General features: G+C 44.7%; 1 protein-coding gene across 4 annotated transcripts; it reads right to left on the bottom strand.

Annotated features, from left to right (window-relative positions):
• Nucleotides 1-4,234: 4,234 nt before the first annotated feature.
• Nucleotides 4,235-26,132, bottom strand: LOC140728566 (dehydrogenase/reductase SDR family member 9-like). Of its 4 annotated transcripts, none has more exons than XM_073047490.1 (6): nucleotides 25,907-26,132; nucleotides 25,012-25,192; nucleotides 23,995-24,315; nucleotides 15,274-15,538; nucleotides 11,551-11,714; nucleotides 4,235-4,742 (listed from the first exon to the last, which is right to left on the bottom strand). In XM_073047490.1, exons 3-6 carry the CDS (start codon nucleotides 24,305-24,307, stop codon nucleotides 4,519-4,521), a joined length of 966 nt encoding a protein of 321 aa, XP_072903591.1. In that variant the 5' UTR covers nucleotides 24,308-24,315; nucleotides 25,012-25,192; nucleotides 25,907-26,132; the 3' UTR covers nucleotides 4,235-4,518. The 4 variants fall into 4 exon arrangements, with proteins under 4 accessions (XP_072903591.1, XP_072903592.1, XP_072903593.1 ...); XM_073047491.1 differs by having other exon boundaries at nucleotides 25,116-25,192; XM_073047492.1 differs by lacking the exon at nucleotides 25,012-25,192 and having other exon boundaries at nucleotides 15,274-15,532.

Below are 26,132 nucleotides of genomic sequence, written 5' to 3'. Positions count from 1 at the left end.
TGCCTGGGTGGCGGGCTCACCACGAAAGAACAGTTTAGCTAAAGGAGAGGTCACAATTGAAATGCCACGACAACGAGACACCTGACGGATCAAAATCATAAAGGAAGGTTGGAAAAACCTGACGGATCAAAATCATAAAGGAAGGTTGGAAAAACCTGATGGATCGAAATCATGAAGGAAGGTTGGAAAAACCTGTAGCGGTAAATGTTCCCATTATCTCTCTCTCTCTCCAACAAAGTGTAACACAGCGAAAACCAAAAGACGGCAGCTTGTGGAACTGCATTGAACTTTATATTTCCATCGGATAATACATTATCCCCTAGACAATGATAGAGTTTATTTCTTATTGATTATTATTATACCCGCACTTTTAGATTTAGTATTGATGACGTAGATAATCTGTATATTTGCATTGATATTATTTTTGTGTATTTTTACTAAATAAATACTGTTAAAAATAGTATCATCAGACTTCAATGGACGTCTCCATCTTTGCTGGTAAGTGACCCAGTTACGGGGTTCGTAACACTTGGAAATGTTCTTTTATCCATTTTCTGACCTGTACTTTTCAATAATCTTTTTGTGGATTTGCTTGGAGTGTTTTTTGTCTTTGTGGTGTTGTTTTTTTGTCAGGGTACTGAATACATTTACAATCCAGTTTGTGTTTATATTGGTAATTAATTTAGATCACCTTGTTGAGATTTGTTTTCACTTTGACACAGAAGAGTCTTTTACTGTTGATCGGAATGGTAAACCGATGGAGGGGCAGGTGGTTATAAGGAAGATGAGAGGCTACTGAAGGATTTGGACAGAATGGACAAAGAAGTGGCAGATGGAATACAGTGTCGGGAAGTGTATGGTCATTCACTTTGGTAGAAGACTCTCTTCTAAATGGAGAAAAAATACAAAAATCCTCCACATTGCCAAGAGTCTTACCATTAATACTATATTCTGCCATCATATTTGACCTACCAAAATGAACCACTTCACATTTATCTGGGTTCAACTCCATCTGCCACTTCTCAGCCCAGTTTTGCATCCTATCAATGTCCTGCTGTAACCTCTGACAGCCTTCCACACTATACACAACAACCCAACCTTTGTGTCATCAGCAAATTTACTAACACATCCCTCATCTTCCTCATCCTGGTCATTTATAAAAATCACAAAGAGTAAGGATCTGAGGTACACCACTGGTCACCGACCTCCATGCAGAATATGACCGGTCTAGAATCACTCTTTCCCTTCTGTGGGAAAGTCAGTTGTGGATTCACCAAGCAATGTCCCCTTGGATCCCATGCCTCCTTACTTTCACAATAAGCCTTGCACGTGGTACCTTATCAAATGCCTTGATGAAATCCATATTACATCTACTGTTCTCCCTTCATCATCCTCAAAAAATTCAATCAGGCTCGTAAGGCACAACCTGTCCTTGACAAAGCCATGCTGACTATTCCTAATCATACTATAACTCTCCAAATGTTCATAAATCCTGCTTCTCAGGATCTTCTCCATCAACATACCAATCACCGACCATGTTAGCATTCATTTCAAGAGGACTAGACTATAAAAGCACAGATGTACCGTTGAGGATTTATGAGCCACTGGTGAGGCCTCATTTGGAGTTGGGTAGTTTTGGGCAATTTGGGTAGTTTTAGGAAAGGAAGTGCTGACACTGGAGAGGGTTCAAAGGAGGTTTACAAAAGTGATTCCAGGATTGAACAACTTTTCATATGAGTTCACTGGAATTCAGAAGAATGGGGGCTGACCCAATTTAAGCCTATCAAATGTTGAAAGGCCTCGATAGAGTGGATGTGGAGAGTATGTTTCCTATGGTGGGAGAGCCTATGACCAGAGGATACAGCCTCAGAAAAGTGGGGCGTCCTTTTAGCACTGAGATGAGGAGGAATTTCGTTAACCTGAGAGTGGAGAATCTGTGGAATTCCTTGCTACAGACAGTTGTGGAGATCCAGTCATTGGGTATATTTAAGGCATGTTGATAGATTCTTGGTTGGTCAGGGCATGCTGGGATACGATGAGAAGGCAGAAGACTGGGGCTGAGAAGGAAAATGGATCAGCCATGATGAAATGGTGGAGCAGACTCGATTGGCCAAATGTGCCTAATTCTGCTCCTATACCTTTTCGTCCGGGTCCTATACGCCAGTGATATTCAATCTGATTCTGATTTGGAAATACAGAGTCTGGTATGAGCTCTACCCTTGTTGGACTGTCTACATACTGTTTCAAGAAATACTCCTGGTTGCCTATAATAAATTGTATCTCATCTGAACCTTTGGTCAGTTAAACTATTTCTCCCTCCTCTCCATGTCCCAGCCTTCTGAATGTTTTATGTTATCACTATCCACTCTCCGCTTTGCATTCTCCCTCCTCACAACCTTTACCAATGTGTTTCGCTCCACACTGACTCCCTCACTTTCTGCTTTCCCTGACCAACAGCTGCCTTTTCTTTTCATATCCCTGAACCCTTCAGATGTTTAAACATTTATTTTCAATTCAGTGGCACTTTGTTCTCTAAAAGATGAGGTGGATACTCTCATTGAACGTTGGATTTGTTTCTGTTTTCACCGTGATATTATGTACAGAATCCTACTGGCCTTGTGCTTATTAACAGTGGTATTTACCGGAAATGAATTACAAGCCATCAGTGGATGTGGGATCAATGTGATCTCTAGTGAAATTGTTCTGACCAAATATTTTAAAGTTGAATGTGTTTAAGATGATGAGAAGCATTCTTCGTGTGGAAGTCGGAGGCTTTTTCCCAGGGCTGAAATGGCGAGCACGAGAGGGCACAGGTTTAAGGTGCTTGGAAGCAGGTACAGGGGAGATGTCAGGAGTAAGTTTTTTACGCAGAGAGTGGTGAGTGCGTGGAATGGGCTGCTGGTGACGGTGGTGAAGGCAGGTATGATAGGGTCCTTTAAGAGACTCCTGGGCAGGTGTATGGAGGTCAGAAAAATAGAGGGCTATGGGTAACTGATGCACCATCAATAACTCTGAGGCATGGGTTAAGGTAGGTTTTATTGGCTGGAAGAAAGAACAAGCAGCAACTGACCACCACACTGCATCCTGGAGACTGAGGCCGGGGCTGTGTCTCCAATCGCCTTTATACCGGGGTCTGTGGGAGGAGCCACAGGAGCAGTCAGCGGGGGTGGTGGGGGGTGGTGGGGGTCCAGACAGGTATAGGTAGTTCAGCACAGTAACTCTGGGTAATTTCTCAGGTTCGGCACAGCCTTGTGGGCCAAAGGGCCTCTATTGTGCTGTAGGATTTCCTATCTTTCTATGTTTAATTTTGCACATTATTTTGAATGTTAAAATAATTGTCTGTTCATTCCTTTTCCAGAGCTGCTGCCTGTCCTGCTGAGTTCCTCCAGCATCTTGTCTGTGCTTCTCTGGATATCCATCGTCTGCAGAAAGAATCGCTTGAGTTTAAAATTCGAGTGAGCTGCTTTATTTTGCTACAGAGTTCAATCACTGTCCAGAGCCTACAAGTTTCCTTTCAGAGGGAATGATCATCAGAGAATATCACAAAGCATTATTGTGGATTTGTTTCTGACTAGTTTTAACATTGAATTACCAAGATACAAATCAATATTTGCTCTGTCTTCTTCGCACCAAATATTTTCTGAACTTTGGGTTGCTGTCAGAAAATGAAAAGAAGGAAATACATAATGCTTTAAAGAGAAAGGCTGTGTTAGTATAGGTATACCATGAGCATACAGCAATGTGCAAAGGTCTCTGGCACAGAAACAGAGCCTATAAGAAGTATTCGCCCACCCTGGAAGTTTTCATTTTGTAGAGATCTGTTTTCACTTTGCAATTAGCCTGCAGGCATTTCATCAGCAGTCGTGGTGACACTCTCAGTGCACAGGTTTTGGTGTTTCTCTCTGGGACTGCTCACATTTAGATAGGACCCCATTGCTTGCCTCGGTCCTGATTGGCTACCCCTCCAGCTGAACTTGAATTACTGTCAGCATCCTGTAAACTTGAACCAGTCTGGGCATTCTCCTCCGACCTCGCTCATTAACAGGCACTTTCACCCACGGAGCTGCCACTCACTGGATGTTTCTTTACACAATTCTCTGTAAACTCTAGAAAGCCTTGAAAGGATTCACTCATGGCCTTCCGAAAATTCAACTGGGTGGCTGAGGAACATTTCTCAAAATTTGTAAAATATATATTAATACAACAAACTACAGCGTAAAGAAAGACACATGAATCAACTTATGACCTTTTATTTTTGACCAGAACATTGAAACTTCAGCAGTGATAAAAGCCTTTTAATTGATAACACCTCAAAATCTACACCTCAAATTTGCTCCAAATTGTGGTTCGATTCTCCAAAATCTTTGATAGTTTTGAAAGTGAATATACTGACTGACACCAGAGAAAGGAATAACATTGCTTATTTTCTATGATACAGCAAGAAAAGGTTCACATCATATTTTACAGTAGCGTCACTAGTACTATTTCCTCTTTATCATACTCAATCCCAAAATGATGCTAAAAGAGAGCTTTTGCTGGCTTGGTTTTATATAAACTGACCAGAAAATCAGATATAGCAGTTGGCATGTAGGAGAGAGGAATCCAAAAACACTTTGCATCTAATCCAGCAGAGTACCGAGTACGAGGATGAAGAGAAATCAGAGCGTGATTCAGACACCACACCACTTTCATCAAATCTGGGTTTAATTGCCCCAACATATTGGTCAGCGGTTTTGCAGAGACTGTAAAAGAATATGAAAAGTACATTTAAAGAAAATTGTTTTTTATCTATGATGTTGATAAGCACCATATATAACACGCTGCAGAACATTAGAGGCACATATCGTTTTCGCAAAGGAAGGGTGAAGTTAGTTTTCAAGTAGAATTTATTTTCCTAAGAGTCCGCTAATTTTTGTGATGAGTTGTTGACTTGTGCAGTAAAGGCACACTCTCTGTGTTATGTTTTGTAATTGACTCAAAGGAAGATCTGGGAGTCCGAAATGCGGGTTTAACTTTGAGTTTACTTTCAGCGAGGCACACGTTCATCACGTGGTAGCGTGATGATGTTTGCAATTAACATATTTTAACATTTTACCCATCATGAATAAACAAAACTGATTAATCAATTAATATCTACATAAGATTACTCAAATATTATTGAAACACACAACAATCTGTTTGCTCTCAGAAGACAAAATAGGTGGAGTTCCTGCCTCTTGTTGCAAGTAATGACTCTTGCTACCTGAAATTAAACAGGAAGTCCCCGGCAGACATCAATTTTTATATCTCCCACCCCTCCCATAAATAAAACCCCATGTTATTACTCCTCGTGTCTCTTGCAACCCAGATGACTGAGGAAGGATTTAATGGATTCTTTTTCTTTAATTGATGCTGGGTATATCGGCTTCCTCTCCCTTCCGGGAGACTGCATGGAGCTGCTGCTGGTGGGCTGGTGATTTGAGAAACTGGGATGCAACCATGCAATGTAGAGTTAATGGACCACCTGAACTCTTTCTTCCCATTCATTTGCATTTTTATGACATATAGAATTACTGAAACTACGTGTATTAATGCTCTAAGTTGTGGTTCCATTCTCTGAAATCTTTGACAGTTTTCAAAGTCAAGGTTCCTGACTGACACTACTGTGGTGAACTACGTATACCTGTCTGGACATGCCCCCTGCTGACTGCTCCTGTGGCCCCTCCCACTGACCGTGGCTCCTCCCACAGACCCCGGTATAAAGGCGATTGAGGCCTGAGCCTGGCCCTCAGTCTCCAGGATGTAGTATGGTGGTCAACTACTGCTTGTTCTTTCTTCCAGTCAATAAAAGCCGATATCTCGCCTCACGTCTCAGAGAGTTATTGATGGTGCATCAATTTCATTGACTGGAAGTTTTAAATCATGGAACGTATTTTACATCCGGAAAAATTGGATTTGGACCCCCAAGTTCCTGAAGCAGCTCTTGCCTTTGAACTCTGGCTTACATGCTTCCAATCATACTTGGAGGAGGTTCGTGCGACTGAACCCGCTGTTATGCACAGAATTCTCCTCTCGAGGGTCACCCCGAAAGTTTACTCACTTATCAGGGACCTGCCAACCTACCAAGGGGCACTGGACGCCCTCAAAAGACAGTACCTGTGGCCGGTGAACACTGTCTACGCAAGACATCGCTTAGCTACGCGACGACAGCGGCCTGGAGAGTCGAGCGCCGAGTTTCTCCGAGCCCTACAGACACTCGTGCGAACTTGCAACTGCAAAACTTTCACGGCGGAACAGCATGCGGAGCTCCTCATACGAGACGCCTTTGTTACAGGGATCAGGTCAGTGTACGTGCGCCAGCGGCTGCTGGAAAATGCCGATCTTACCTTACGTTCGGCGATCGAGATGGCCGACACGCTGGAGGCTGCTCTGCACAATGCTGACGCTGTCCAGCCGCGCGATCCCCCGCCGGTTCCGTGGACACCTCAGACCCCGCCGCCGCCGGTTCCCGCGAGCGAATTCGCCAATGCCGCTGCCAGTCGCGATTCCACGAACTCCCCGAACCCGACCACAGCTGCTGCCAGTCGCAAGCCCATGCAATGTTACTTCTGCGGACTTGAAAAGCACCCCCGAAAACGCTGCCCGGCCCGAGAAGTGACCTGTTCCAGCTGCGGGAAGAAGGGCCATTTCGCCAAGGTCTGTAAGTCTAAACCACGAGCGGGGTCGGGCAGCGCTGCATGTGAGGCATGGGGGCCGCCATCTTGCATGCCTGGATGAGGGCGGCCATCTTTGTCGGCGCCAACATGCCCCGCCCCCTACCCACCGGTGCTTACCGGGCACCAAGACGGCAGTTCAACTCTGGCCTCCGTAACCCCCGACCAAAGCGCTCCACACCAGCTTGCAAAGTCAATGATGGACATCCTGGTGGAGGGGCACAGGACTAGCTGCCTGTTTGACACGGGCAGCACTGAGAGTTTTATTGACCCGGACACGGTGCAACACTGCGGACTCGTGACACAGCCGGTAAGCCAGAGGGTCACCATGGCTTCTGGGTCGCATTCCACAGACATTCGGGTGGGTTGTGTAGCGACATTGGTGGCGCAGGGCACAGAATATCGGAACTTTTCGCTACTGGTAATGCCTCAACTGTGCGCACCTGTGCTATTGGGACTGGACTTCCAGAGCCACCTCGAAAGTGTGACTATGGCATATGATGGGCCCCTCCCACCACTCACTGTCAGGAATCCTCAGTTTTGTGGAACTTCGCCATATACCCCGCTACTGACCACACACACACACCGACCCGTACATCCCACCCAGCACCATGCCGACAGCTGTGCTACTGACACCACTTGTAGCCTCTCCACCCTCAAGATCCCTCCCCCACCGCTGTTCGCCAACCTGACCCCCGACTGTAAACCTGTGGCAACTAAAAGCAGGAGGTACAGCGCGGGGGACTGGGACTTCATTCAGTCAGAGGTGCAGCGGCTGCTCAGGGAGGGGATCATTGAGCCAAGCACAAGCCCTTGGAGGGCCCAGGTGGTTGTTGTTCGGACCGGGCAGAAAAAATAGGATGGTCGTGGACTATAGCCAGACCATCAATAGGTTCACGCAGCTTGACGCGTACCCCCTACCCCGCATCGCGGATATGGTCAACCAGATAGCTCAGTACAAGGTGTACTCGACAATAGATCTGAAATTCGCTTATCACCAGCTCCCCATCCGCCCAGAGGACCGCCCCTACACCACCTTAGAGGCGGGCAGCAGGCTCTATCACTTCCTGCGCGTCCCATTCGGTGTCACAAATGGTGTCTCGGTCTTCCAGAGGGAAATGGACCGGATGGTGGACCAGTGCCAACTGAAGGCCACATTTCCCTATCTGAATGACATCACCATCTGTAGTCACAACTGGCCGGATCACAATGCCAACCTCCAACGATTTTTCCAAGTAGCCAAAGCCCTGAACCTTACTTATAATAGGGACAAGTGTGAGTTCGGAACCACCCGACTCGCTATCCTTGGGTATGTCGTGGAGAAAGGGGTCATTGGCCCTGATCCCGACCGTATGCGCCCCCTGTTAGAACTCCCTCTTCCCACCACCCTCAGAGCCCTCAGACGGTGCCTGGGCTTCTTTTCCTATTACGCCCAATGGGTCCCCCATTACGCAGACAAGGCCCGCCCCCTGGTCAAGTCTACCACTTTTCGCCTCTCTGCAGAGGCATGCGCGGCCTTCAGCCGCATTAAAGGGGACATTGCCAAAGCAACGATGCATGCGGTGGATGAGACCATTCCCTTCCGAGTAGAGAGTGACGCCTCCGATTTCGCGCTGGCTGCTACCCTCAATCAGGCAGGCAGGCCAGTAGCATTCTTTTCTCATACCCTTCAAGGCTCTGAAATTCGGCACTCCGCGGTGGAGAAAGAAGCCCAGGCCATAGTGGAAGCTATTAGGCACTGGAGGCACTATCTCGCCGGCAAAAGGTTCACCTTGCTGACTGACCAGCGCTCAGTTGCGTTCATGTTCAGCAACCAACAGCGGGGCAAAATCAAAAATGATAAAAATTTTGCGGTGGAGAATCGAGCTCTCCACCTACAACTATGATATCCTGTACCGGCCTGGAAGGCTCAATGAGCCCCCTGATGTCCTATCCCGGGGAGCGTGTGCCAGCACACAGCTCGACCAGCTATACGCCCTCCATGCACATCTTTGCCACCCGGGGGTCACCCGATTTTACCATTTTGTGAAAGCCCGGAACCTGCCGTACTCCCTTGAGGACATCAGGATGATGACCAGGGACTGCCAAGTCTGCGCTGAGTGCAAACCGCACTTCTACCGTCCTGAAAAGGCGCAACTTATCAAGGCCACCCGCCCCTTTGAGCGACTGAGTGTTCACTTTAAGGGCCCCCTTCCCTCCACCGACCGCAATGTCTACTTTCTCAACATTATCGACGAGTACTCGCGGCTCCCCTTTGCCATCCCCTGACCCGACACCACTACCACGTCTGTCATAAAAGCCCTGCGCCAGCTCTTCACTCTGTTCGGATATCCCTGCTATATCCACAGTGATAGAGGGTCCTCCTTTATGAGTGACGAGCTGCGCCAGTACCTGCTGGCTAGGGGCGTTGCTACTAGTAGGACCACGAGCTATAATCCCCGGGGAAATGGCCAGGTGCAGAGGGAGAATGCCACAGTGTGGAAGGCCACACTCTTAGCCCTTAAGTCAAAAGGGTTGCCGGTCTCTCGATGACTGGAGGTCCTCCCTGAGGCACTCCACTCTATCCGCTCCCTGTTATGTACGTCCACCAATGCCACCCCTCACGAGCGCCTATTCTCTTTTCCCAGGAAGTCTGCCACTGGGACCACCCTCCCAGCTTGGCTGACGTCCCCAGGGCCAGTGCTGCTCCGGAAACATGTGAGGAGCAATAAATACTCCCCGCTGGTCGAGAGGGTTCACCTTCTACATGCGAACCCCCAGTATGCCTACGTGGTCTTACCTGATGGGCGGGAGGACACGGTCTCTGTCCACGACCTGGCGCCCGCAGGAGCAGCAGACCACTACCCCGAACACTCCACGGTAACTATGAACCCTGTACCGGAGGTGATACCGCACACACCGAGCCCTACACAGACTCCTCACGACACTCCTATACTGGGCGTCTCATACGCGCATATACCAGGCGCTTCGCACACGCATGAGGGATCACTGACGCCTAGATTGCTGACACCTCCAGTTAGGCCGGAACCAGCACAACCACCGTCTCCGGTACAATCACCACCGGCACCTGTGCAATCACAGCCAGTGCTACGTAGATCGCAGCGACAGATTTGACCACCTGATAGACTTAACCTGTAAATATACTTGTAAGAAACTTCGCCCCGTGAGGACTCTCTTTTAAAACAAAGGAGGGGTGAATGTAGTGAACTACATATACCTGTCTGGACACGCCCCCCCTGCTGACTGCTCCTGTGGCCCCACCCACTGACCGTGGCTCCTCCCACAGACCCCGGTATAAAGGCGATTGAGGCCTGAGCCCGGCCCTCAGTCTCCAGACACATCTACTGTTGTCTAACGTCTACAGACACAGCAGTAAATAAGGTTGAAAGAGTACAGAGAAAATTTACAAGGATGTTGTCGGATTTGAAAGACCTGAGTTATAAGAAAATATTAAATGAGTTAGGACTTTATTCCCTGGATCATGAAAGATTGAGAGGAGATTTGGTGTACAAAATTAGGAGGGGTATAGGTCAGGTAAAGGCAAGCAGGCTTTGCAACCAGAGGTCATGGGGTAAGAGTGAGAGATGAAAAGTTTAAAGGGAACCTGAGGGGAAACTTCTTCACTCAGAGGGTTGAACAACCTCCTGAGCAAAAGGAAAAGAGACCACAGATTGCAGGCGACTGTGCAATTGTTGAGTTGTAAATGCTAATATGAAATGCTTGAAGTGGGATGTGAGGCCTTCTTCAAAATTAGCATCTTGTACCTTCAAGTTTGTATTGCAAAGACTGGTTTACAAGGTTAACACAGATGGTTGATAACAAAGGAGAGATACAGTGCTGCAGTTGTGCTGCTGAAAGATAGATGCTTTGTGTGGGAGGATGAGCTAGGAAAGATGGCGGCATCAGGTTTTGCAGACCCAGGCGACCTTCCAGTTTGTCCAAGGGACAGCTTTTTCTTCTTCTCTTGTGTCTTTCTTTTCTGTTCAAGATGTCTGGGGTTCTGTCAGAGCCTGTGATCTACTATGAACTATGGTTCATCACAAGCAGTGAGTCTTTGAACTGGCTGCGCAGCTCGGTGCTTTCCTATCTCCAGGAGCAGGCTGCAAGACTTGCACCTTTGTGTCTGGCCCCACAGATGACCCAGTTCCTCCCTGATATCACCACTGAAACGTCATTGGAAACTGAAATATTGGGACAGCAGACAGTGTGTGCTGCTGTCAGAAGAAGGACTCTGTACTCAATTCATCCTCTAACCTCCCCCCCAAACTGATGGTGAGTGAAAGCTGGCAGGGTACTTGGAGAAGTGACTTGGCAGATTGCAAAACTGGGCCAGAAATCAATCACTTTCTCTCTCTCTCTCTCTCTCTCTCTCTCTCTCTCTCTCTCTCTCTCTCTCTCCTCGCTCTCGCTCTCTCGCTCTCTCTCTCTCGCTCTCTCTCTCGCTCTCTCGCTCTCTCTCTCTCGCTCTCTCTCTCTCTCCAGCTGCTGCTTCTGCATGGAAGGACTTGGGGAGAGGCTGGGCTTTACGTTTCTGATGTTTCTATCATTCATTCTTTGGGTTTTATTGTTTTGTGAATGTCTGTGAAGAATAAGAATTTCAGGCTGTATACATTCTCTATATCAAATTGAACCAATTCATTTGAACCATTTATATACTGTATGAACATAAAAAAACTAATGAAAATGGATTTTGCATTTTCTAAACTATTCTGCTATTACAGGTGAAGCATAGCAGTCGCTGAATAAAATTTATTGAGACAAGCTTCCTTTAGGTAATGTATCCATTTCGATCACAAGTTCATAATTGGATATCTTTAATTAAAAACATCTAAATGTATATAAAATAAAAACAACTAACCTTTATCCATGTAATCAACCCCATAGTCTTCTAGTACCTCTGGTGGTAATCTACTCCAGAGCCCGTACATTTGCTTCAGTGGGCGGTCTGTATCAGTCAAGGGTGTTTTGAAAGCGCCTGGCTCAATACAAACTACTTTCACTCCAAAACACTTCATATCTCTCCTGCAAAATTACAAAATAAATCTGTCATGTTGTTACAAACTTTTGTCTATTGGCTTTTGTTTACTTTGTCCTTTTTTATTTTACGTAAAACACTGTTCATGCTGCTTCAAATGATAGACTATGAGGAGAAGCAGTCAATCTTTTGTGAAGGAATAATAATAACATATTTATAGAATGCTTTCCAACAGACGATGTAATTACAGGTGATATACAAACAATAAAGTTTAAAAATGAAAACAAAATACAAAACAATGTTTGTAAAAAGCAAGGTGGAATAAATAGGTAACACACACAAGATAGCAGAGGAACACAGCGGGCCAGCCAGCATCTATGGAAACTTGTACAGTCACTATTTCTGGACAAGATTTCTGCCTCAAATATTCCCAGTGATCTGGCCTCCATGGCCACATGAGGCAATGAATTCCACAGATTATCCACTCTCTGGCTAACGAAATTCCTCCTCATCTCTATTCTAAATGGATGTCCCTCTATTCTGAGTCTGTGTCCTCTAGTCTTAGACTCCTCCACCACAGGAAACGCCTCCACATACTCTCTGTCAAGGCCCTTCAACAATCAATGTTTCAATGAGATCACCCTTCAATCTTCTGAATTTCAGTGAATAGACACCTGGAGCCAGCAAACACTCCTTGTATGACAAGCCTTTCAATTCCAGAATCATTTTTGTCAACCTTCTTTGAACCCACCCCAATAACAGCAAATTCTTTCCTAGATAAGGGGCCCAAAACCGCTCACAGTAATCCAAGTGAGGCCTCACCAATGGTTTATAAACCCTCAGAAGTACATCCTTGCTTTATATTCAAGTCCCCTTGAAATGAATGTTAACATTACATTTTCCTTCCTCACCACAGACTCAAACAAAACAATTCACCTTTATGGAATCCTGCATGAGCACTCCCAAGTCCCTTTGCACCTCAAATTTTTGAATTTTTTTTTCTCCATTTAGAAAATATTCTTCCCTTTTCTTTCTTCTACCAAAGTGCATGACTATTCACTTCCCAACACTGTATTCCATGTGCCAATTCTTTACCCATTCTCCGAATCTGTCTAAGTCCTTCTGTAGCCTCTCATCTTCCTCAAAACTACCTGCCCCTCCACGTAAATGCACACCGTCTGAAAACCTGGCCACAAGGCCAGCAATTCTGTCATACAAATCATTGATATGTAACATAAAAAAGAAGCAGTCCCAACACATACTCCTGTTGTACACCACCAGTCACTGGCAGACAACTGGAAAAAGCTTGCATTATTCCCATTATTTCCCTCTTGCCAATCAACCACTGCTTTATCCATGCTAGTATCTTTCCTGTCATACAATGGGCTTCTGAAGTAGCCGCATGTTTGGCAACTTGTTAAAAGCTTTCAGAAAATCCAAGTATTCAACATCCGCCAATTCTCCTTTATCTATCCTGTTTGTTGTTTCTTTAGAATCAACTCTAACATCTTCCCAACCACTGAGGTCAGACTGACTGGCCTACAATTTCTATTCTTCTGCCTCCTCCCTTCTGGAAGAGTGGAGTGACATTTGCAATTTTCCATTCTTCCAAAACCACGCCAGAAACAGCAGGTTCCTGAAAGATCATTAGTAATGCCTCCAGAATATCTTCAGCTACCTCTTTCAGAATGCTGGGATGTACACCATATGGTCCAGGTAACTTAGCTACCTTCAAACCTTTCAGTTTCCCAAGAACTTCTCCTTGCACTCACTTCAATCCCCTGACATCCTCGAAACTCTGGCATACTGCTAGTGTCTTCTACAGTGAAGACTGATGCAAAATTCTCATTCAGTTCATCCGCCATTTCCTTCTCCCCCATCACTACCTCTCTCGCCTCATTTTCCAGCGGTCCAGTATCTACTTTCACCTCTCATTTACGATTTATATATCTGAGGAAACTTTTGGTATCCTCTTTAATATTATTGGCTAGCTTTACTTCAGATTTCATCTTTTCCTTCTTAATGACTGTCATTGTTGCCATCTGTTTGTTTTTAAAAGCTCCCCAAATCCTCGAACTTTCCACTAGTTGTTACTCTATAATATGCCCTCTCTTTAGTGTTGATGTGGACTTTGACTTCTCTTGTCAACCACAGTGCCGTCATCTATATTTAGAGTACCTCTTCTTCTTTGGGATGTTTATATCTGTTGCCTTCTGAATTGCAATTCCAGCCATTGCTACTCTGCCATCATCTCTGGCAGAGTTCTTTTACAATCAGATTTGGCCAGCTCCTCTCTCATGCCTCTGTCATGTCATAATTACTGGCCCTTAAGGGTTCCGTTACCTTGAATTCTCTAATTAATTAATTGTGCAATTCCCAATCCAGAAGAGCTAGTCACTACAAACTCCTCTACAAAGCCATCTCACAGACATTCCTGAAATACCCCTCTGGGACCTGATTTTCCCAATTTACCGGCATATTGAAATCCCCCTTGACTATTGTAACATTGCCTTGTTGGCATGTATTTTTTAGCTCTCATAGTAACTTGTAGACCACATCTTTACTACTGCTTGGGGGTCTGCATGTAGCTCACATTAGGGTCTTTTCACTATTGAATGCCTTAGCTCTACGCACAATGATTCAACACCATCTGGTCCTATTTCACCTCTTTCTAATGATTTGATTTCACTTTTTTACCAACAGAGCCAAACACCTCCCATTCTGCCTACCTGTGTGTCCTTTCAATACAATGTGTATGTTTGGACGTTAAGCTCTCCGCTACAATGTTCTTTCAGCCACAATTCAGTCATGCCCCCAACGCCATGCATGCCAGTCTACAAGTTCTTCCACCTTGTTCTGTCTACTGTGCATATTCAATCCTGTATCCAGCCATTTCGATTTTGTCCACCTGTCAGCACTGCAACTCATTCTGTTGACTGCAATTTTGCCCTATCGTCAGCCTCTCTTTGCTCGCAGTCACACTACATACTGCCTCTGTTTGTTAACCAACTACCTAATCCTTAGCACTATCACTCCAGTTCCATTCCCTTGCCAAATTTGTTTAAGCCCAACACAACAGTTCAAACAAACCAGCCCGCAAGGATATTGGACTGCTCAGTTTCAGGTGCAAACCATCCCTTTTGTACAGGTCATACCTTCCCCAGAAGTGACCTCAATGATCCATAAATCTGAAATCCTGCCCTCTACACCAGATCCTCTGGCACGCACTCATCTGCTAAATCATCCTAATGGATGTCACTCCTATTAATACCTAAATGTACTTTTATTTGACCTGTTACACTGTCATTTTATGAAGTTTCCTGTGAATCCAGGGAGTCTAAAGGGAGCAGGACATTTACAAGCACCCTGGTCCCCTACTCCAGCTGCAAAGATGACTATTTCCTGGCCCCTGGAGCTCTGGTCTCCAAGCCCTGGTACCAGCTCTTGGCTCAGGGCTCACTCTCAGTACCTGGCTGATATTCTGGAGCAGGAGCAAGTCAGATTGTGAACCACCAGGATTCCCAAAAAACAAAATGCCAGATTAAATTAATTTTACTGCATATACAAAGAGAAATATCAAGGAGAGCATCTTAATTTCAAACTCACCTGAGAATATCGTTGAAGGCTTCTACACCAAATTTAGAGATGCAATATGGTGCACACATAGGGCTGACCCTTCCAAATGTACTTGCAATATTTACTATTCTGCCTTGTGCCCTCTTTATCAGCGGAAGTACACTCAGTGTGACTTCAATAAGTCCAATCAGGTTGACATTCAGCGCAGGTTTGAAATCACTTATCGTAAGCCAGTCAATAGGTGCAACGGTGTGAATGATGCCAGCACAGTTAACCAGCCCCCAGAGTCCTAGAACTGTTGAAATGAACAAAGACTTAAATGTCAGATTACCCTTTATTATAATTGATTGGCTCCTAATACTGTCTTGTGATTTCACACTCATATCGAAGCAAAAACATCAGCTGTATAACTTAATACATATATTTACATGCAGCCCACATAAAAAACGCTAATGCTGTTGCCTTAGTGTTAAAGGTTCATTATACTCCTTGCCTTATATTGCACATTTAGATGGAGAAATAATTGTAACACTTATTTACAAGTGTCACTGTGACCAGTCCCACACACACACACTGACCCTCACTGGGTCCAGTCCCACACACACACACTGACCCTCACTGTGACCAGTCACACACACACACACTGACCCTCACTGGGTCCAGTCCCACACACACCAACAGGCTGGTATATGTCTAGGGGAAAAGGAGATCCAGCTACACACCAACTCCACCTCCTGTACATGCAGGTGCTGTGAGAATCAAGTTTATGCCTCGCGCCCACACAGTATCAAATTCACACCAGATACCTTATGAAATACACTTTAAAGAGTTTACTAAAACTAAAAGAGTACTAGGCAATACAATATATATGAAAGGAAAGAAAAAAAACAAAAGGCGCCAACTTATCAAAGTTCAGTCAGTTTAGTGCACATCGTTGGATCTCAACCATCGAACCATTTGACCCCTCGTCGCTTGCCTCCGACCTCCACGTCTTCACACCTGGGACCACCCCCGGTGGTCAACCAAGTAGTGCAGCCCACGTCCACCTTCCTCGGCGTCTTCCTCCCGACTCCCCTCAAAAGACCCCCCCAAGTTCCCAGCCTCACAAGACAAAATAACATTCCCCATTGGTTAACAAATGAATACAATCCCCATATCAGCAAGTCTAAAGCTAAACAACTGCGAGAGAAACACTTATCAGACAAAGAAGCATTCCTACTCTTAACAAACCAAAGAAGCCATTTTGAGTAACATACACAGGACATTGTACATAATGTAAAGCTTTTTACTCACAGATATGAAGGATGTAAGAAATAAAGTCAATTCAATTCAATTCAATTCAATTCAAAGGTCTAAGAAATAAATTTAATCACAGTAGTGGATTCCAGTTAATTGAGCCATTGGTTAATCAGACAGTCCCCAATTTGACACAACTCTTAAAGAATAAAAACAGATAATCAAGAAAACAACCAGGATGCTCTTTGTTTATTTGGAACATCATGGTGTTTAATTAGGACAGGAGACTGTTGCTAAGCTGTTCCTGATTAGAGTCAGTTAACTGATGGTTTGTCTTTTTTTGTATACCTTTTTAACTATTTCCATGAAACTTTGACCAATCGTGGTAGCCACTTACCTGAGCCAAAATGTACTGATCCTGATATGTCCTAACTAACCAGAAATCAGATCAGAACAGTCACTCCAAAGACAACACGGGATTCAATCAACCGACACATAATGCCAGCAATACTCTTAAGAGTATGGAAACCATGTCTAAAAACGGATTTATTTATTGAGATACAGCGTGAACAGTCCTTTGCGGCCCTTAAACCCACGCCACTCAGAAATCCCCTGATTTAACCCTCGTCTAACTGGACAATTTACAATGACCAATTAACCTACCAACCAGTACTGCTTTGGACTGTGAGAGGAAACAGGGTCACCCATTTTCCAAAGCGGCCTGGTAAAGGGAAGTGCCTGGTGTGAGAAGTGCTAGTCTTTGGCTCGAGAGTCCTCGGCGAGGAGGCTGAGGGAGGAGACTAAGTCAAGCACAATTGGAGAGGGTGAAGACATGACCGCTAAGTTGATTCAGTGTGCTACGTGCATGATGTGGGAGGTCAGGGACACTGAAGGTGCCCTCGGCTGCTACAGCTGTGGAAAATGTGTCCAGATTCAGCTTCTGAAGGAGCACGTTGCAGCACCGAAGAAAGAACTGGATGACCTCAGGTTCATCCACGAAAACGAGAGTTTTCTGGACAGGAGGTTGTTACACCGAGGATACCGGAAGAGAGAAAGGGTGTGATGATGAGGATGGATAGGATGCTTGAAATACAAGAGACCCCAGGGGATGTACCTCTCGTAAACAGGTTCACCCTCTTGGAAGCTGTCAGTACAGAAGATACTGCCAGTCTGAGAGGCGGACCGGTCTGCGGGCAGAAAATTGGTGCAGAAGCAGAGCCGAGGAGTCAGACATCAGGAAGAGCCGTGGTAGTAGGGGACTCCATAGTGAGAGGCACGGAAAGAGGTTTCTGCGGCAACAGGCGAGATTTAAGGATGGTATGTTGCCTCCCTGGTGCTAGGATCCAGGACATCACGGACCGATTGCAGGGAATCCTCAAGGGTGAAGGTGAACAGCCGGAAGTGGTAGTGCATGTCGGCACAAATTACATCGGGAAGAAGAGGAAGGACATTCTGCAGCAGGACTTCAGAGAACTCGGAAGAAGGCTGAAAAGCAGGACTTCCAGGGTGGTTATCTCCGGTTTGCTTCCAGTTCCTCGTGCTGGAGAGGGCAGGAACAGAGATAACGGATCTGAATGTGCGGCTGAGGAACTGGTGCAGGAAGCAAGGATTTACATTCTTGGACCACTGGGATCTGTTCTGGGGTAGGGATGAATTTTACAAAAGGGACGGGTTGCACCTTAATAGGCGGAGGACCAGCATTCTGGCAGACAGGTTTGCCACTGCAACACGGATGTGTTTAAACTAAGTAGTGGGGGGAGGGGATGAACTGGAAATATAAGGATGGAGTTAAAGGGAAAGTGAAAATAAGAAAAGTTAAAAAGGACAACAGAATCAATGGAGTAGAAAGTTCAAGAAGAGATCATACGGTATGGCCAAGTGAAATAGAAATTGATATGAAAGGAGAGGGGAGTAACAAATTAGAAGTATTATATATGAATGCACGAAGTGTAAGGAATAAAGTAGATGAGCTTGAGGCTCAGTTAGAAATTGGCAAGTACGATGTTGTGGGAATAACAGAGACATGGCTTCAAGTGGACAGGACCTGAGAAATGAATATTCACGGTTATACATCTTATCGAAAGGACAGACTGACTGGCAGAGGGGGTGGGGTGGGTCTGTTGGTGAGGAATGATATTCAGTCCCTTGCGAGGGGGGACATAGAATCAGGGGATGTAGAGTCAGTATGGATAGAACTGAGAAATTCTAAGGGTAGAAAGACCCTAATGGGAGTTATCTACAGGCCCCCAAACAGCAGTCTGGATGTAGGGTGTAAGTTGAATGAAGAGTTAAAATTGGCATGTCGCAAAGGTAATGATACAGTTGTCATGGGGGATTTCAACATGCAGGTAGACTGGGAGAATCAGAATGGTACTGGACCCCAAGAAAGGGAGTTTGTGGAGTGCCTCCGAGATGGATTCTTAGAACAGCTTGTACTGGAGCCTACCAGGGAGAAGGCAATTCTAGATTTAGTGTTGTGCAATGAACCGGATTTGATCAGGGACCTGGAGGTAAAGGAACCATTAGGAGGTAGTGACCATAATATGATATGTTTTAACCTACAATTTGAGAAGGAGAAGGGAAAATCGGATGTGTCAGTATTACAGTTGAACAAAGAGCTATGAGGGAGGAGCTGGCCAAAGTTCAATGGAACAATACCCTAGCAGGGAAGACAGTGGAACAACAATGGCAGGTATTTCTGGGAATAATGCAGAAGGTGCAGGATCGGTTCATTCCAAAGAGGAAGAAAGATCCTAAGGGCAGTAAAGGGTGGCCATGGCTGACAAGGGAAGTAAAGGGCAGTATAAAAATAAAAGAGAAGTATAACATAGCAAAGATGAGTGGGAAACCAGAGGACTGGGAAGTTTTTAAAGAGCAACAGAAGATAACAAAAAAGGCAGTACGCCAAGAAAAAATGAGGTACGAAAGTAAACTAGCCAAGAATATAAAGGAGGATAGTAAAAGCTTCTTTAGGTATGTGAATAGCAAAAAAATAGTTAAGACCAAAATTGGACCATTGAAGACAGAAACGGGTGAATTTATTATGGGGAACAAGGAAATGGCAGATGAGTTGAACAAGTACTTTGGATCTGTCTTCACTAGGGAAGACACAAACAATCTCCCAGATGTAATAGTGGTCAAAGGAACTAGGGTAAAGGATGAACTGAAGGAAATTTATATTAGGCAAGAAACGCTGTTGGATAGACTGTTGAGTCTGAAGGCTGATAAGTCCCCGGGACCTGATGGTCTGCATCCCAGGGTACTTAAAGAGGTGGCTCTAGAAATCGTGGATGCATTGGTAATCATTTTCCAATATTCTGTAGATTCAGGACAGCTCCTGCTGACTGGAGGGTGGCTAATGTAGTCCCACTTTTCAAGAAAGGAGGGACAGAGAAAACAGCGAATTATAGACCGGTTAGCCTGACATCAGTGGTGGGAAAGATGCTGGAGTCAATTATAAAAGATGAAATTACGACACATTTGGACAGCAGTAGAAGGATCAGTCCGAGTCAGCATGGATTTATGAAGGGAAAATCATTCTTGACTAATCTTCTGGAGTTTTTTGAGGATGTAACTTTGAAAATGGACAAGGGAGAGCCAGTGGATGTAACGTACCTGGACTTCCAGAAAGCTTTTGATAAAGTCCCACATAGGAGATTAGTGGGCAAAATTAGGGCACATGGTATTGGGGGCAGAGTACTGACATGTTTTGAAAATTGGCTGACTGACAGGAAACAAAGAGTAGCGATTAACGGGTCCCTTTCAGAATGGCAGGCTGTGACCAGTGGGGTACCGCAAGGTTCGGTGCTGGGACCGCAACTGTTTACAATATACATTAATGATTTAGATGAAGGGATTAAAAGTAACATTAGCAAATTTGCTGATGACACAAAGCTGGGTGGCAGTGTGAAATGTCAGGAAGATGTTATGAGAATGCAGGGTGACTTGGACAGGTTGGGTGAGTGGGCAAATGTATGGCAGATGCAGTTTAATGTGGATAAATGTGAGGTTATCCACTTTGGTGGCAAGAACAGGAAGGCAGATTACTATCTAAATGGAGTCAAGTTAGGAAAAGGGGAAGCACAACGAGATCTAGGTGTTCTTGTACATCAGTCAATGAAAGCAAGCATGCAGGAACAGCAGGCAGTGAAGAAAGCTAATGGCATGCTGGCCTTTATAACAAGAGGAATTGAGTATAGGAGTAAAGAGGTCCTTCTGCAGCTGTACAGGGCCCTGGTGAGACCCCACCTGGAGTATTGTGTGCAGTTTTGGTCTCCAAATTTGAGGAAGGACATTCTTGCTATTGAGGGAGTGCAGCGTAGGTTCACAAGGTTAATTCCCGGAATGGCGGGACTGTCATATGTTGAAAGATTGGAGCAACTGGGCTTGTATACACTGGAATTTAGAAGGATGAGAGGGGATCTTATTGAAACATATAAGATTATTAAGGGTTTGGACACGCTGGAGGCTGGAAGCATGTTCCCGCTGATGGGTGAGTCCAGAACTAGAGGCCACAGTTTAAGAATAAGGGGTAGGCCATTTAGAACTGAGATGCAGAAAAACTTTTTCACCCAGAGAGTGGTGGATATGTGGAATGCTCTGACCCAGAAGGCAGTGGAGGCCAAGTCTCTGGATGCATTCAAGAGAGAGTTAGATAGAGCTCTTATAGGTAGTGGGATCAAGAGATATGGGGAGAGGGCAGGAACGGGGGTACTGATTGTGTATGATCAGCCATGATCACAGTGAATGGCGGTGCTGGCTAGAGGGGCTGAATGGTCTACTCCTGCACATATTGTCTATTGTTTGTCACCCAGATGTAACCCACACGTTCGCAGGGCATACACGGAAACTCTTACAGGCAGCAGCGGGAACTGAACGTGGATCACTTGTACTGTAAAGTGCTGTGTTGAACACTACACCACTGTGAATGTTCTGCCACAGGAGGGAGAGTAGAGGGGGATAACATGATATTCCTTTAGACTCAATAGGATGACTGGCCTAATTTTGCTCCTGTGCTTTATTGTCTTATGAAAACATCTGTTCAAACTGTAACAGAGTTAATGCTTCAGATCAATGAGAAAATAAATTGGCTTTCATTTGCAGAGAGGTTAGGAAAGAAATGGATTTGGCTGTAGTAATATCTCAGAGAAGCCGAGATCAGGATTGCCACAGGGATACGCTGTTAGAATATAGAATAGTGCAGTACAGGAACAGGCCCCAGCACATGTGCACAAACCATTATACCAATCTAGCTAATCCCATCTGCCTGGACATGGTCTATATCCCACAATTCCCTGCTTGCACATATATCTGTCTAAATGCACCTGAGGCCTTGTGCTGCCTCTATCACTTGCTTGCCAGTGCAGGCCAGCCCCAGAGCAGTCCATGCAAAAAGAAATTTGTAGTTCCTGAATCATTGAGTGTATGCCTTCAAGCTTCTGTACTTCCTCCTGAAGGTAGAAATGAGAACGAGGCATGACCTGGGTGGTGGGAGTCCTTAATGATGGATGCCAACTTTTTGAGGCATCGCTCTCGGAAGATGTCCTGGCTACTACAGAGTCTAGTGACCTGATGGTGCCGATTAAGTTCACAACGCTTTGCAGCTTGTTTCAATCTTGTGCAGTCCCCCCCCCCCCCACCCCAATACCAGACAGTGATGGAACCAGCTGGAATACTTTCCACGGAACACTTGTAGAACATTTGCTATTGTTTTGGGTGATGAACTATTCTCCTGGACCTTCAAATGAAATATAGTTGTTGCACTTAATACTCCCAATTTGGCCTAACTACTGTTTTACATGCTTCAACATGAACTCCCAATTTGTATACTCAATGCCCTTCTGCTTTCTTTACCACCTCATCCACCCATGTTGCCACTTTTAGGGAGTTATGCACCTGCACCCCAAAATCCGACTGAAAGCCTGTGTTCCTAATGGTCCTACCATTTACTGTCCTCTTGCGTTTGACCTTCCAAAATGCAACACTTTCAATTTGTCCAATGGCGAGGGAGTCTAGGGCCAGAGGGCACAGCCTCAGAACAGAGTGCTATACATTTAGTATGAGGGTGTGGAGGAATTCCTTTAGCCAGAGAGTGGTGAATCTGTGGAGTTCGTTGTCACGGGCAGCTGTGAAGGCCAAGTGATTGGGTATATTTAAGGCAAAGGTTGATGCATTCTTTATTAGTCAGGGCATGAAAGGTTATGGGGAGAAGGCAGGAGATTGGGGCTGAGCAGGAAATGGATCAGCTATGATGGAATAACAGAGCAGATTCAATGGGCTACATAGCCTAATTCTGCTCCTATGTCTTATGGAATTCTTATTGAATTTTACACGCAAGATTAATTCCTTGAACATGTCTGTCCTAAGCCTTTTAAGGTACCTTTTCTTTCTTCCTTGCTGTTATGGGACATGAGTTTCACTTGAAAGGCTAGTATTTGCCTTCCAAATTGATAACCCCTTCATAAGGATATGGAGAACTATCTGCTTAAACTGTGGTGTATCTGATGAAGATATGCATGTTGGTTGGAAGTTGCAGGGTGTAGACTCATCAATGATGTAGAAGTGGCAATGTTTCCAAGGCAGGAATGTGTGTGATTTTGAGTCAATGGTGTTCCTATAAGCATGCTGTCTGTGTTTGGGAGGTACTAATGGACAAGCGTAGACGAGCACCAGAAAGACAGTCTGTAATGATCAATAGGCAAGTTATTTGGAATCAAATGACCTTGTCTCATGTCTCAGGGTGGAGTGTGTCTGCACCCAGACTACCTCTACCCCTGGCACTACTTCTCTACCACCTGACTGACACCCCTCCCTCGGCGCCCCTCTATCACCATTCCTATTTGCTCTCGCCAGGTTTACATACTTGCTCCCTGCTCCACGTTCAGAAATACAGTACTGTGCAAAAGTCTTAGATACCCTAGCTCTATGAGTATGTGTACATTATATTTATATATAAAAGCTCCTTCAAACAGAGAATTTACTAATATGGAATATTACCGTCTGTCTTTTCAGTTCTGAAGGAAATGTGATAGCTACCCTTTATCTCTTTTACCAATCAACTTCCCAGCTCTTTACTTCACTCCCTCCCACTCTCTGAGTTTCAATTATCATCGGCCACCTTGCACATCTCCCCACCCCCCCACCGATCTTCTTACTCTGAATTCTCCCATTCCTTTCCAGTCCTGAAGAAGGGTCTAGGGGCAAAACACCAACTGTTTATTCATTTCCATAGGTGCTGCTTGGCCTGCTGAATTCCTCCAGCATTTTGTTTTGTAGAACACCTTATCACATTTTTATCTTTTCTCTGTTTGGTATTGCATTGTGCTGCTGCCAGAAAAATTGAGAAATTTATCAACATAAGCCAGTTGGCTTAAAACTGATTTGATTACTGAAGATTTTCAAAATGCTTTTACTGCATTACATGTTTTTAAACTGATAAATAGTTCACAGTGAGCAATGCGATCTAAGAATTGACAATTTTTGTTTGGCAAAGATGAAGGTTTAAATTTAAATTACCTTTTCCCTTTACCTCCGATTTTACAAATTCTGCTGCCTTCCCAATGCTCTCAGAGTTGGTAACATCAAGTTGAAATGTTTTGAGTCTCGATGATGTCCTGCTCTTCAGTTCTTCAGCACCCTTCTCGGTAAAACAGGCAGCCAGAACACGGAATCCCTGCTGGTCCAGATGCTGGGCCAGCAGATTTCCAAAGCCAGAGTCACAGCCTGTGATGTACACGTGCTTGTCAAATACATTTGTTATCTGTTTCCCGTCTCTGTACCGCCAGTACAGGAAGCAAAGTACCAGTGAAAGAATCAGATAGCCAAGCATTTCTGAAACTAGAGAAAAACACAGAGCGCTTCAGCATCATTGTACTTGAGAAACTATTTCAATTGTGTGAAGTCATTGAAAAATAATTCGGAGGTTCAACAAATCCACTGGGGAACACAAGAGTTCAGAAAATTTGTTGTAGTTTATTGGGAAGGTTAGATCCTACTGTAAGGGAAATAGAGATGTGGTGATGAATTCTCAAACTAAGAAGTGTTTTGCCTGATCGGGAGTTGTTCACAACTGAAGCACAAGTGTCTAACCAATGGAATCAATATTGTGAAGTGTGATGTTTCATCATCTTTAACACACCGTAAGCTACGTAAGCTTAATTGGCTTATCCCTTCGACTCATCCAGTTGTTACAGATTCAGCAACAATAAATAAATGAGTGAGGCAGGGTTTTTATAACAAATAAAACATTTATTAAACTCTGAAAAACAAACCCCCAAAAGTAAACAAACCACTCACGTAACCGGAAGTCAGCTGCTGTGCGGCAGCTTAAACAGTTCTTAAAGCAATGAAGCTTAAACAATTCTTCAAAGTAGTATTGCAAAAGTTCAAAATGCTTACAGTCCACTTAAGGGAGAGACTTTTTAAGATGATTTAAATTCTCTTTCACGTCGTGTTGCTGCAATTCCCAGTCAAACTACTTTTCACACGAAGAATTTACGAAGATGTAAAATGAAACGGCTTAAAGGCACTGACCTTTCCTTTACAACACTGTACTCAATCCTTTCTGCTATTTCACAAGGGTTAACACGAGCACAGTCAACAAATTCCCTCCGAATGAGGATCAAACAAGGTCGAACCTGTTTCACCGTCGAAATCGACTTTCCTCGATCTTTTAACTCCCGTACTCCGATCTTCACTCTCCACTGATTCTCAACTAGAAGTATTATAAAGAAACTGCTGGCAATGACCTTTTAAACTTTAGGCATTAAATAAAACTCCATCTTTCAACTAAACTGCGTCATAACAGTAAGTGATACTTTGTTCCCTGTTCTGATTAGAATTGTTAGTTCTAAGTTCTGCTCTAGTTTCTAGAGAGTCACTGTGAATCCCATCTCTTTGTCAAGATCCTAAACATCCATCAGATCTCCACTCAGCCTCCGGCACTAAAGAGAAAACAACCCAAGTTTATCGAGCCTCTCGTTAGAGCACATGCCTTCTAAAGCAAGCAGCAACCTGGTCAATGTCTTCTGCATGCTCTCCAATGCCTCAACATCCTTCTTGTAGTGGGTGACCAGAACTGTATGCAATACTCCAGATGTGTAACCAGAGTTATATTAAATTACAACATAACCTCCTGGCATTTGAACTCAGTGTCTTGACTAATAAAAGCAAGCATACCATAAGCCTTCTTAACCACCATGTTGACCTGTGTAACCATTTTCAAGGAGCTATGAACTTGGATGCTAAGATCTCTCTGCTCACCCCAGATGAGCTTCCTGCAATTGTGTAGAGGCATAGAATGCATTTTTTTTTCCAGCTATTCACTAAGAGCAACTTATGAACGTCTGTAAAAGTAGAACCTGTTAGTGACTCAGGGGTCACACTGTTTTAGAAAAGGCATAAGAGAGTAGGAACAAATAATCCTTACCTATTTGTGCTCTCTCTCTCTCAGTACTTCCTGCAGCAAATCTTGTTGCCTAATTTTAAGTGGTCTGTGGTATTTGGAAAATGAAAGCTTTCTTCAATTTTGTCCTCCTCCAACTTTGTTTTCCACGTCTGAACTGCAGGACTGTGAACGTTCTTGGTCAACTGAAGAGGGTTATACTGTTGGGTTGCTACTGGACTTGATGGGTCAGCCAACAGATTGTTTGTTT

The sequence above is a fragment of the Hemitrygon akajei genome, chromosome 5 (assembly GCF_048418815.1).
Source record: "Hemitrygon akajei chromosome 5, sHemAka1.3, whole genome shotgun sequence".
Lineage (NCBI taxonomy): Eukaryota > Metazoa > Chordata > Chondrichthyes > Myliobatiformes > Dasyatidae > Hemitrygon > Hemitrygon akajei.
Note: the sequence above shows the minus strand (reverse complement) of the source record. Positions and strands in the feature narration are given on the sequence as shown.

What these genes read in the sequence shown, in the direction of transcription:
- LOC140728566 (XM_073047490.1), bottom strand. Translation starts at nt 24,307, where the DNA reads ATGCTTGGCTATCTGATTCTTTCACTGGTACTTTGCTTCCTGTACTGG. An exon ending in GCCTTCAACGATATTCTCAG is followed by an intron (nt 11,715 to 15,273) that starts GTGAGTTTGAAA and finishes GTAATTTTGCAG; the next exon opens with GAGAGATATGAAGTGTTTTG. An exon ending in GGTTGATTACATGGATAAAG is followed by an intron (nt 4,743 to 11,550) that starts GTTAGTTGTTTT and finishes ATTCTTTTACAG; the next exon opens with TCTCTGCAAAACCGCTGACC.